Here is a 10,756-nt window from a genome sequence, read left to right as displayed (position 1 = left end):
ACGCGACTGCATAAGCACCATTCGAAATATCAAATTACAAATTAATTACAGCAACGTGTGAACTAGGAATCCAAACCCAGGATCCACCTAGACCATCCAAAATTAGAATTATAGTTTGGTTAAATGGGTGTATCTATAGGATTTCCTTTCTATGTTTCTCTGGAATGACGTTTGCTTCAATTGCAATGATTTGTAAGTGTGTGCAAACGATATTTCGGAAAAAATCTTGACAAAACTGATGATAATGGACGAGAAGCTGAAAACCTTGATCTGTACAACGCGACTGTATAAGCACCATTCGAAACGTCAAATTACAAATTAATTACAGCAACGTGTGAACTGGAAATCCAAACCCAGAATCCACCTAGACCATCCAAAATTAGAATTATAGTTTGGTTAAATGGGTGTATCTATAGGATTTTCTTTCTATGTTTCTCTGGAATGACGTTTGCTTCAATTGCAATGATTTGTAAGTGTGTGCAAACGATATTTCGGAAGTAATCTTGACAAAACTGATGATAATGGACGAGAAGCTGAAAACCTTGATCTGTACAACGCGACTGTATAAGCACCATTCGAAACGTCAAATTACAAATTAATTACAGCAACGTGTGAACTGGAAATCCAAACCCAGAATCCACCTAGACCATCCAAAATTAGAATTATAGTTTGGTTAAATGGGTGTATCTAAAGGATTTTCTTTCTATGTTTCTCTGGAATGACGTTTGCTTCAATTGCAATGATTTGTAAGTGTGTGCAAACGATATTTCGGAAGTAATCTTGACAAAACTGATGATAATGGACGAGAAGCTGAAAACCTTGACCTGTACAACGCGACTGTATAAGCACCATTCGAAACATCAAATTACAAATTAATTACAGCAACGTGTGAACTAGGAATCCAAACCCAGGATCCACCTAGACCATCCAAAATTAGAATTATAGTTTGGTTAAATGGGTGTATCTAAAGGATTTTCTTTCTATGTTTCTCTGGAATGACGTTTGCTTCAATTGCAATGATTTGTAAGTGTGTGCAAACGATATTATTTAATCTATATAGCTTACTCCTTCAATGTCTTTGCAGACAACAATCCATGTTTGATAGAAACTTCACTAGAGCAGTCATTAATAAAAATGCTGCTTATTATAAATGCAGCTTATATCCTAGTGCCGAAAAAAGAAATACCTGCACCTTTCTAATTGCACAAATGGATCAAGGTCTTTCTGATCTGTAACGAAAGCGGAGGCTTTTGTAAATCAAAATTTCCACTTTTGACTGGAGAAGATGGGTCAATCGCAGTAACCTTCTGCCTGGAGTTGGTTAATCGATCTCAGGAATAGAGTGTGGCAAAACTTCTCAACGGCTTGGATTTCAATCAATAAAGCCACTGGCCCCGATGGAATACCACCAATCGTGAAATGCGCAGACTAACAAGCTCTTTTCTGCAGATTAGAAACTTACTCATCTTCAGCCCATCCCTCCCCCCCCCCCAAAAAAAAGAAGAAAGAACCGTTCCCAACAACTACCGTCGGGTTCCTTTAGTCCCACTCTTTGCGAATTTCATAGAGGAAGTCATTAAACAGCAATTCTTGAGATACCTTTATCCTGCTAATATCATCTGCTACCATTAATACTTCTGGCGTATGTTACCAACGTATGGACTGTAACTTTAGAGAAATATGGGGAATCCCGAATCGTACTGGATATACCGAAGGCTTTTGACACGGTTTGGCATACCAGCCTTTTGAATAGATTAAAATAGTACGGTTCGTCGTCTTCACTACAAACTAACTGTACAAAAAGACATAAGGCCATTAAAAATGAGAAAAAAACGCTTAAAAAATAACTTTGTATATCGGGGCAGTTGTTTTTATTGCAACGAAAATTGAAAAATAAGCGGAGTTGCCGGTTATCAAATGTAGTAGAAACAAAAGAAATAAAAAAAGTTATTTTTCTATTCGAGAAGTGAGTTCGACTCCGAGAAGTTTTTATACCAAAAGTCTGGGTGTAGTACAATGATTACTTTTATAGAAATTGTGGTACAAAATAATTCAAAAAAAAAATACAAACAACAAACAACAAAAATAATTTACAAACAGTCCTATAAATAAGCATAATTCCATTAAGTCCTTAATAAAACCAACGCCAGCAGAACTATTAGCCCATACAACCATATCGTCGACACCCTCTTCCAAACCAACCCCCGACACTAATCCCTTTTCCAAGAGTTCTCTCAAACCAGGCATAATGACATTGTCGATTGGTTCCTCGATCATAGAAAACTTTCTCAAAGACCGATCCATCCAGGTCGCTATCGATGTATACATCTCGGAAAGGTTTGAGGTCAACGCTGGTGGTCTTTCTCTTGTACATCAACGATTTACTACTAAACTGTCCCATCTATAACTTCGCTGACGTTTGCTGCTGTTTATACAAAGAATGCTAGCACTGAAGCAATATTACTTGGCATAGTCACGTGGTCTAATTAGTTAAGGCAGCTTCACAAAAACTTGAGCTATATACTCCGCAACAACTTCTAATCTTTTACCAAGCCCAGATTTCGCAGTATCGATCGCACATTTGGAGCTCGGCTTCCAATCGTATCCTGAGGATGTTCGAATGATAATATAGACAGATGCAGAATAAAGCAATTCGACTTATAAGCAATTCGGAGTTGACCAGAAACTTGAGAGTAGAGATTAGGACAATGGCTGCTGAATTGATTCTGTTTTACTGGTACGATGACGATGATGCTCTTTCGAACTGTCCAACATAATCTTACCTAGAGCAGTGTTAACAAGACCTACTTGACAGGCTGAGATGGCTTTTGAATTCCGAGTTTGTCTGCAGATATCCAGAATGTTAATTTATCGTGACTGCTTTCTTTGAAGAAGTGCAAGTGGACTCAGTTACCAAGGCTTGACTTTCTCTTGAACATAACAACCTACAGAAGTTCAAGATCCCCTCTTGTGCTTGCTTTTTACATAAAAAACTGATTTATAAATATGCTTATTAATTAAGAATACAAATAGAAAGCCTTCATATTCGAACCCAGCAATCTATTTGAGACTTTTTTTTGAGTAAGAATTTAACAATGATTCTGAATAAACACTAATCTGATGATGCAAGGTCCGGACTGAATGCTAAATGTGGCAGGAGTTTAATATCACCAAACTTTCAGATCTGATTCGATGTCATTATGATAAAAGCGAGGGGTTGCTTTCGAATCCAATTACATCTAGACATTCTAGTTCACTCTGTGTATAATAACTGCAAGAAATATTCCTACTGCTATGTCAAAATCACCCGATTCTTCTTTCATTTTCATTTTGAATGTGAATGAACGTGAAGTTACTCCCCATTCGCGTTTCAAATAAAACGCCACTGGTATTATGAATTTTTTCATCCGTCGTTTTCAATTCCATTCTCGCAGATTATCGAATGCAGGTTACGGGAATGTTTTGAGTATTTTCAACTTTGCATATCCTCCTATTAGAATAACAAAAAGGAATCAATAATAACCGAGAAAACGCGCTGTCGTCGACCAGTTTCGACTTATACATTATTTATATTACGAAAAGATTTTTTACTGGAAAATTTATTTAAAAATCGAGTTTAAGTTTCGAAATCGGATTAGAAAAGTTGTTTAACGAATATATACTCGATAACTAGTGTAAGAAATTAATTCTTTTACTAAGAAATGGACATTTTGTGGTAGCAGTGGTTCGAACCCGGGTCCAGACAACAACAGACAATGAAAAATTAACCCTATCACCTCTCAGAAACCACCGATATTTATTTATAATTGTGAGTTTCTTCTATCTGTGGTAAGTGTAGATTCCAACACGATGAAACAAGGCAAAGAAGGCGTTTTGTCAATTTGAAAAGCTTGTGAATCATTTACACGGTTCTTACACACATGTCTCCACACGAAGGCAACGGTGTGGATTTACTTCATGGGTGCGTGATTATCTCAGTGACGGCCAGGTCGGCGTTGTCATAGAAGAATGGATAATCACATGCGCAATGCAGTTTAACGATACGAAATTGGGTTAATCTGATAATAATTAATTACGTAACGTTATGAGAAGAGCTGTACTGTTCAACAAGCGTAATATTTGCCAAAACGAGCAGCAGCTAGTTTTGCAAATTAAGCGAGTTATTATTATTATCATACGAAGAACTAAGCTGACTCTTCTATCAACCACAACGATGTCAGGTCTGTTATTCGTCACCTGTCCATCTTCTACGGCTGGTACTTGTAGTACGGTGTTAGTTGTTAATATTGTAGCTGTTAATGTTAATAAATGATCCTGGATAGTCATGAAGACTTAGTTAGCTATCTGCTCAAGTTTTCTTTGTCAATATACGGCTTGATAAGGTTGTGTAATGCTTTTTGTGACCATGGCTCCGTATTCTCGATGTTTAAGACTAACTTGTAGTCAGATTCTGGCGATTCGTGGTTCGGAGGTGAGTAATACTATCTGCTTGGAAATAATTCGATGTAAAGTTCAGGATTCTACTTTCCTGTAATACTCAGGTAGTTTCATTATCTATCGAGAGTGTAAATTAACAAGATTAATTAAGCACTTTCCACCAGTTTGTCAATTTATTGATTGAAATCACAATTACACTCACGAAATGGAAACTCAGTTAAGACAATGAAAAGTGATATTGACTGTTTTTTTGGAGTAGCTTTTGTTTTGTTTATCGAATATCTACAAAAAGGTGAGAAATTCTGTTATGACAGACTTTCTAGGATGTAACTCCAAGTAAAGCCAGCTCGAAAGAGGACTATAAGCTTCTTCATAAGGATTGGTAGTACTTTTTGGATTAGAATCTTGTTTAGTTTGGAAGATTTTATACACCAAGTGATACTTTCTGCAGTAGAGATTTGGGAAATCTTACGATTTGGCTTTTAAACCTTCTGGCAGGGTCTGCTTCCTCCTACGGTGAAAACTGGAAAATGAATATCCAAGAGAAACGTCAGTTTGCAGAAGTCACGCCACGTTTCCCTTTTAGATTTAAGTAGTTGTCTGCAGTATTTCATTGTGGCTACTCTATTCGCAATCTTGTCCTCCATTTTTCTAAACGTAGACCATCTGTTATAAAGGGATCCGTCTCAAATGTGCCAGATAGTGATTCTATTAGGGCAAGTCTTGCCGAAATTATAAGCTGAGTAGTTTCGGCGGCTACTAACTAGTAACTAGTTTCTAAGTAGTGTGGACTACCAACTCTCTTGGATGTTTTTCATCAACATTGAGGTCGAGAAAAAGGTCCCAGTTTGTGCACCACAGATTTCTCTTTGTTGTTTGTTCCTCGTCATTTGATATATTATTAAAGAGAATGTGCATTTGGTTGGAAAGTGAAGCATCCATGAATACATGCCAATTGCGGATTTTATGTTGGTGCTCGTCAAGATTTTATTTTATTGTAGATTGTGATTTTTGCAGTGATTTATGGAGTTAGAGACATCTTTTGGTGGTGACGCATCATCAATTGCTACCTCGAACTTTATCCCTGCAAATCCGCGTCAATTTTTGTTGCTGCGATATCGCGTTGTATAAATTTAGAACTAGGAGAATTTTTAATATTTTTTAATTAAAAATTAATATTAGAAATATCTTTGAGTTTATTAATGGGTCTTGGATGAAGAGGACGCCGATATTTTCTTTTTGTTTATTGAATATCTGCAGGTGAAACAGGAGATTATTATGTTATAGGGAGGAAACAAACAGGACAATGCACCCTCACAAACCTTTTTACTTTTCCTAACCTTAAAATTCCGCTAGAGGGAAAGAGAACTTTTTAGACAATCCTCGTATTAGACGATCTATGAGAACAACTAATTCTAATTCATATGGTGCATTCATTTCTAAATTTAATATCCTGGGTATAGGCATTGTTGTAATAAATGTGTAGCTATAATTTAGTACATTATTTTTAAATTATCCCGTATGAATGGGATTTAACAAATAATGATAGGGTATTATGTTGATAAGTCTATGAAACTTTCCATTCAACTTCGTCATAATATACCACTCAGTATAAAATACTTTTCATTCATTCTCATCTAACCCTCGTAAAATCTATAAAAAGATATTAATATCTCTCCACATATATTAATAGAAAGTTTTTTCCAAAAATCTGTCTCAATTTAAAAAAAATATGAGTAATCTTCGAGAGGAAAAAATGAAAAATTTACATATATCTGTTGTTTCCAAGGTTTCCAAGGTGATCCGGTCTGACGTTCGCTGGAGCAGGCACGCCGTCCGGGATGCTGGGGATCCTGAGCGTGTTGGAGCAGGGAAGGGCGTCGTAGGGTGGTTTTGAGAGCGCCGTCGCACCGAATTTGCGTCTGGGACGGCGACTACGCGCGCATGCATTTCGCGATGGGGCTCGTCGTGAGCCAGAACAGGTAGAGGGTGTGCGTGACCAAAAATTTCACAAAAATCGCGACTCTACGTTGTTGTTGTTGTGAATTATAAAAATAGACATCGCAATGGCTGTGAATTATGTTCTTTATACTTAACGCGATATGCTGTGCTGCTGGATATACTGTTTGGCTGCTGCCGTGTGGCTGCTATCGGCTATTAGGGGATGCTCATCGGCTGCTACTAAAAGAGGTAAGTGAGTTTTTTTGAGGTGATAACTTTTGAGTTTCACGCTTACGTATAATCGACACGCGTCTATACTTAAACGATTTATCTCTTTTATCTCATTGAAAACGTTTCACTGAATTTTTTATACAAATATCTCGTGTTATGAATCTGCGAATGAAACAACGTTTTTAACTCGAGAAATAATTAAAAGTTGCACTTGATTTTCTGTTTGAAACAGCTTCTAGGTCAATTTCTACATCAAAATTTGTATAAACAGATAGGGAAACAGTTTCTTTTTATTTTTGAGTGTATATTTGTGAAAAATCATTCAAAAATGTCGCTCTATATATTAATTTACTTTCTACAACAAAATTTGAGATATCAGAGACTTTCTGATAAACTTTTTCAATACTCTAGATTCTCTTTACCTTTCGGTTAAAACTTTGTATTTAAATTAAATTTTTTAATTATATAATACGATTAAATAAAATTCATAATTGCTTTGGCTGTCAAAGTGTTAGAATATTATCAATATTTTTATTTTTGGAGTGTATATCTATGAAAAACCGTTTAAAAAATGTCCTGTGATATATTTGTTAACTTTCTACAATAGAATTTCTGATATCAAAGACTTTTTGAACAAATGATAATGGGTTTTAGAGATTTTCATCTATTTTACGAAATAGGCTAGCAGTTTCTTTTTGTTTTGAGTGTATATTTATCTGAAATCATTTTAAAATCATCGTTCCATTCATTACTTAACTTTCTATACAAGAATTACTGATATCAGAGGCTTTCTGATCAACTGATACGGGGTTTTAGAGATTTACTGTTTTCCATCTATTTTACTTATTGTCATGAAATAGGTTAGCAGTTTCTCTTTGTTTTGAGTGTATATTTATGAAAAATCATTTTAAAATCATCGTTCCATTCATTACTTAACTTTCTATACAAGAATTACTGATATCAGAGGCTTTCTGATCAACTGATATGGGGTTTTAGAGATTTACTGTTTTCCATCTATTTTACTTATTGTCATGAAATAGGTTAGCAGTTTCTTTTTGTTTTGAGTGAATATTTATGTGAAATCATTTTAAAATCATCGTTCCATTCATTACTTAACTTTCTATACAAGAATTACTGATATCAGAGGCTTTCTGATCAACTGATACGGGGTTTTAGAGATTTACTGTTTTCCATCTATTTTACTTATTGTCATGAAATAGGTTAGCAGTTTCTCTTTGTTTTGAGTGTATATTTATGAAAAATCATTTTAAAATCATCGTTCCATTCATTACTTAACTTTCTATACAAGAATTACTGATATCAGGGACTTTCTGATCAACTGATATGGGGTTTTAGAGATTTACTGTTTTCCATCTATTTTACTTATTGTCATGAAATAGGTTAGCAGTTTCTCTTTGTTTTGAGTGTATATTTATGAAAAATCATTTTAAAATCATCGTTCCATTCATTACTTAACTTTCTATACAAGAATTACTGATATCAGGGACTTTCTGATCAACTGATATGGGGTTTTAGAGATTTACTGTTTTCCATCTATTTTACTTATTGTCATGAAATAGGTTAGCAGTTTCTTTTTGTTTTGAGTGAATATTTATGTGAAATCATTTTAAAATCATCGTTCCATTCATTACTTAACTTTCTATACAAGAATTACTGATATCAGAGGCTTTCTGATCAACTGATACGGGGTTTTAGAGATTTACTGTTTTCCATCTATTTTACTTATTGTCATGAAATAGGTTAGCAGTTTCTCTTTGTTTTGAGTGTATATTTATGAAAAATCATTTTAAAATCATCGTTCCATTCATTACTTAACTTTCTATACAAGAATTACTGATATCAGGGACTTTCTGATCAACTGATATGGGGTTTTAGAGATTTACTGTTTTCCATCTATTTTACTTATTGTCATGAAATAGGCAAGCAGTTTCTCTTTGTTCTGAGTGAATATTTATGTGAAATCATTTTAAAATCATCGTTCCATTCATTACTTAACTTTCTATACAAGAATTACTGATATCAGAGGCTTTCTGATCAACTGATACGGGGTTTTAGAGATTTACCGTTTTTCATCTATTTTACTTATTGTCATGAAATAGGCTAGCAGTTTCTCTTTGTTTTGAGTGAATATTTATGTGAAATCATTTTAAAATCATCGTTCCATTCATTACTTAACTTTCTATACAAGAATTACTGATATCAGAGGCTTTCTGATCAACTGATATGGGGTTTTAGAGATTTACCGTTTTCCATCTATTTTACTTATTGTCATGAAATAGGCTAGCAGTTTCTCTTTGTTTTGAGTGAATATTTATGTGAAATCATTTTAAAATCATCGTTCCATTCATTACTTAACTTTCTATACAAGAATTACTGATATCAGAGGCTTTCTGATCAACTGATATGGGGTTTTAGAGATTTACCGTTTTCCATCTATTTTACTTATTGTCATGAAATAGGCTAGCAGTTTCTTTTTGTTTTGAGTGAATATTTATGTGAAATCATTTTAAAATCATCGTTTCATTCATCACTTAACTTTCTATACAAGAATTACTGATATCAGAGGCTTTCTGATCAACTGATATGGGGTTTTAGAGATTTACCGTTTTCCATCTATTTTACTTATTGTCATGAAATAGGCTAGCAGTTTCTTTTTGTTTTGAGTGAATATTTATGTGAAATCATTTTAAAATCATCGTTCCATTCATTACTTAACTTTCTATACAAGAATTACTGATATCAGAGGCTTTCTGATCAACTGATACGGGGTTTTAGAGATTTACCGTTTTTCATCTATTTTACTTATTGTCATGAAATAGGCTAGCAGTTTCTTTTTGTTTTGAGTGAATATTTATGTGAAATCATTTTAAAATCATCGTTTCATTCATCACTTAACTTTCTATACAAGAATTACTGATATCAGAGGCTTTCTGATCAACTGATATGGGGTTTTAGAGATTTACTGTTTTCCATCTATTTTACTTATTGTCATGAAATAGGTTAGCAGTTTCTCTTTGTTTTGAGTGTATATTTATGAAAAATCATTTTAAAATCATCGTTCCATTCATTACTTAACTTTCTATACAAGAATTACTGATATCAGGGACTTTCTGATCAACTGATATGGGGTTTTAGAGATTTACTGTTTTCCATCTATTTTACTTATTGTCATGAAATAGACTAGCAGTTTCTTTTTGTTTTGAGTGTATATTTATCTGAAATCATTTTAAAATCATCGTTCCATTCATTACTTAACTTTCTATACAAGAATTACTGATATCAGAGGCTTTCTGATCAACTGATACGGGGTTTTAGAGATTTACCGTTTTTCATCTATTTTACTTATTGTCATGAAATAGGCTAGCAGTTTCTTTTTGTTTTGAGTGAATATTTATGTGAAATCATTTTAAAATCATCGTTTCATTCATTACTTAACTTTCTATACAAGAATTACTGATATCAGAGGCTTTCTGATCAACTGATATGGGGTTTTAGAGATTTACCGTTTTCCATCTATTTTACTTATTGTCATGAAATAGACTAGCAGTTTCTTTTTGTTTTGAGTGAATATTTATGTGAAATCATTTTAAAATCATCGTTTCATTCATCACTTAACTTTCTATACAAGAATTACTGATATCAGAGGCTTTCTGATCAACTGATATGGGGTTTTAGAGATTTACCGTTTTCCATCTATTTTACTTATTGTCATGAAATAGGCAAGCAGTTTCTCTTTGTTCTGAGTGAATATTTATGTGAAATCATTTTAAAATCATCGTTCCATTCATTACTTAACTTTCTATACAAGAATTACTGATATCAGAGGCTTTCTGATCAACTGATACGGGGTTTTAGAGATTTACCGTTTTTCATCTATTTTACTTATTGTCATGAAATAGGCTAGCAGTTTCTTTTTGTTTTGAGTGAATATTTATGTGAAATCATTTTAAAATCATCGTTTCATTCATCACTTAACTTTCTATACAAGAATTACTGATATCAGAGGCTTTCTGATCAACTGATATGGGGTTTTAGAGATTTACCGTTTTCCATCTATTTTACTTATTGTCATGAAATAGGCTAGCAGTTTCTTTTTGTTTTGAGTGAATATTTATGTGAAATCATT

At 33.8% G+C, this 10,756-nt stretch overlaps 1 protein-coding gene across 3 annotated transcripts in view; it reads left to right on the top strand.

Moving 5' to 3' along the window:
- Positions 1-6,383: 6,383 nt before the first annotated feature.
- Positions 6,384-10,756, top strand: part of LOC130902529 (disintegrin and metalloproteinase domain-containing protein 11) — a 750,052-nt gene continuing 745,679 nt past the window's right edge. For 2 of the 3 annotated variants that reach the window (XM_057814746.1, XM_057814748.1), the window contains exon 1: positions 6,386-6,627. In XM_057814746.1, coding sequence (XP_057670729.1) covers positions 6,540-6,627 — 88 coding nt within the window. In that variant the 5' untranslated portion in view covers positions 6,386-6,539. Of the gene's footprint in view, positions 6,628-10,756 lie in introns of all 3 variants that reach the window. The other variant, XM_057814747.1, reaches the window with a different exon arrangement.

Source organism: Diorhabda carinulata, chromosome X, assembly GCF_026250575.1.
Source record: "Diorhabda carinulata isolate Delta chromosome X, icDioCari1.1, whole genome shotgun sequence".
Classification (NCBI taxonomy): domain Eukaryota; kingdom Metazoa; phylum Arthropoda; class Insecta; order Coleoptera; family Chrysomelidae; genus Diorhabda; species Diorhabda carinulata.
Note: the sequence above shows the minus strand (reverse complement) of the source record. Positions and strands in the feature narration are given on the sequence as shown.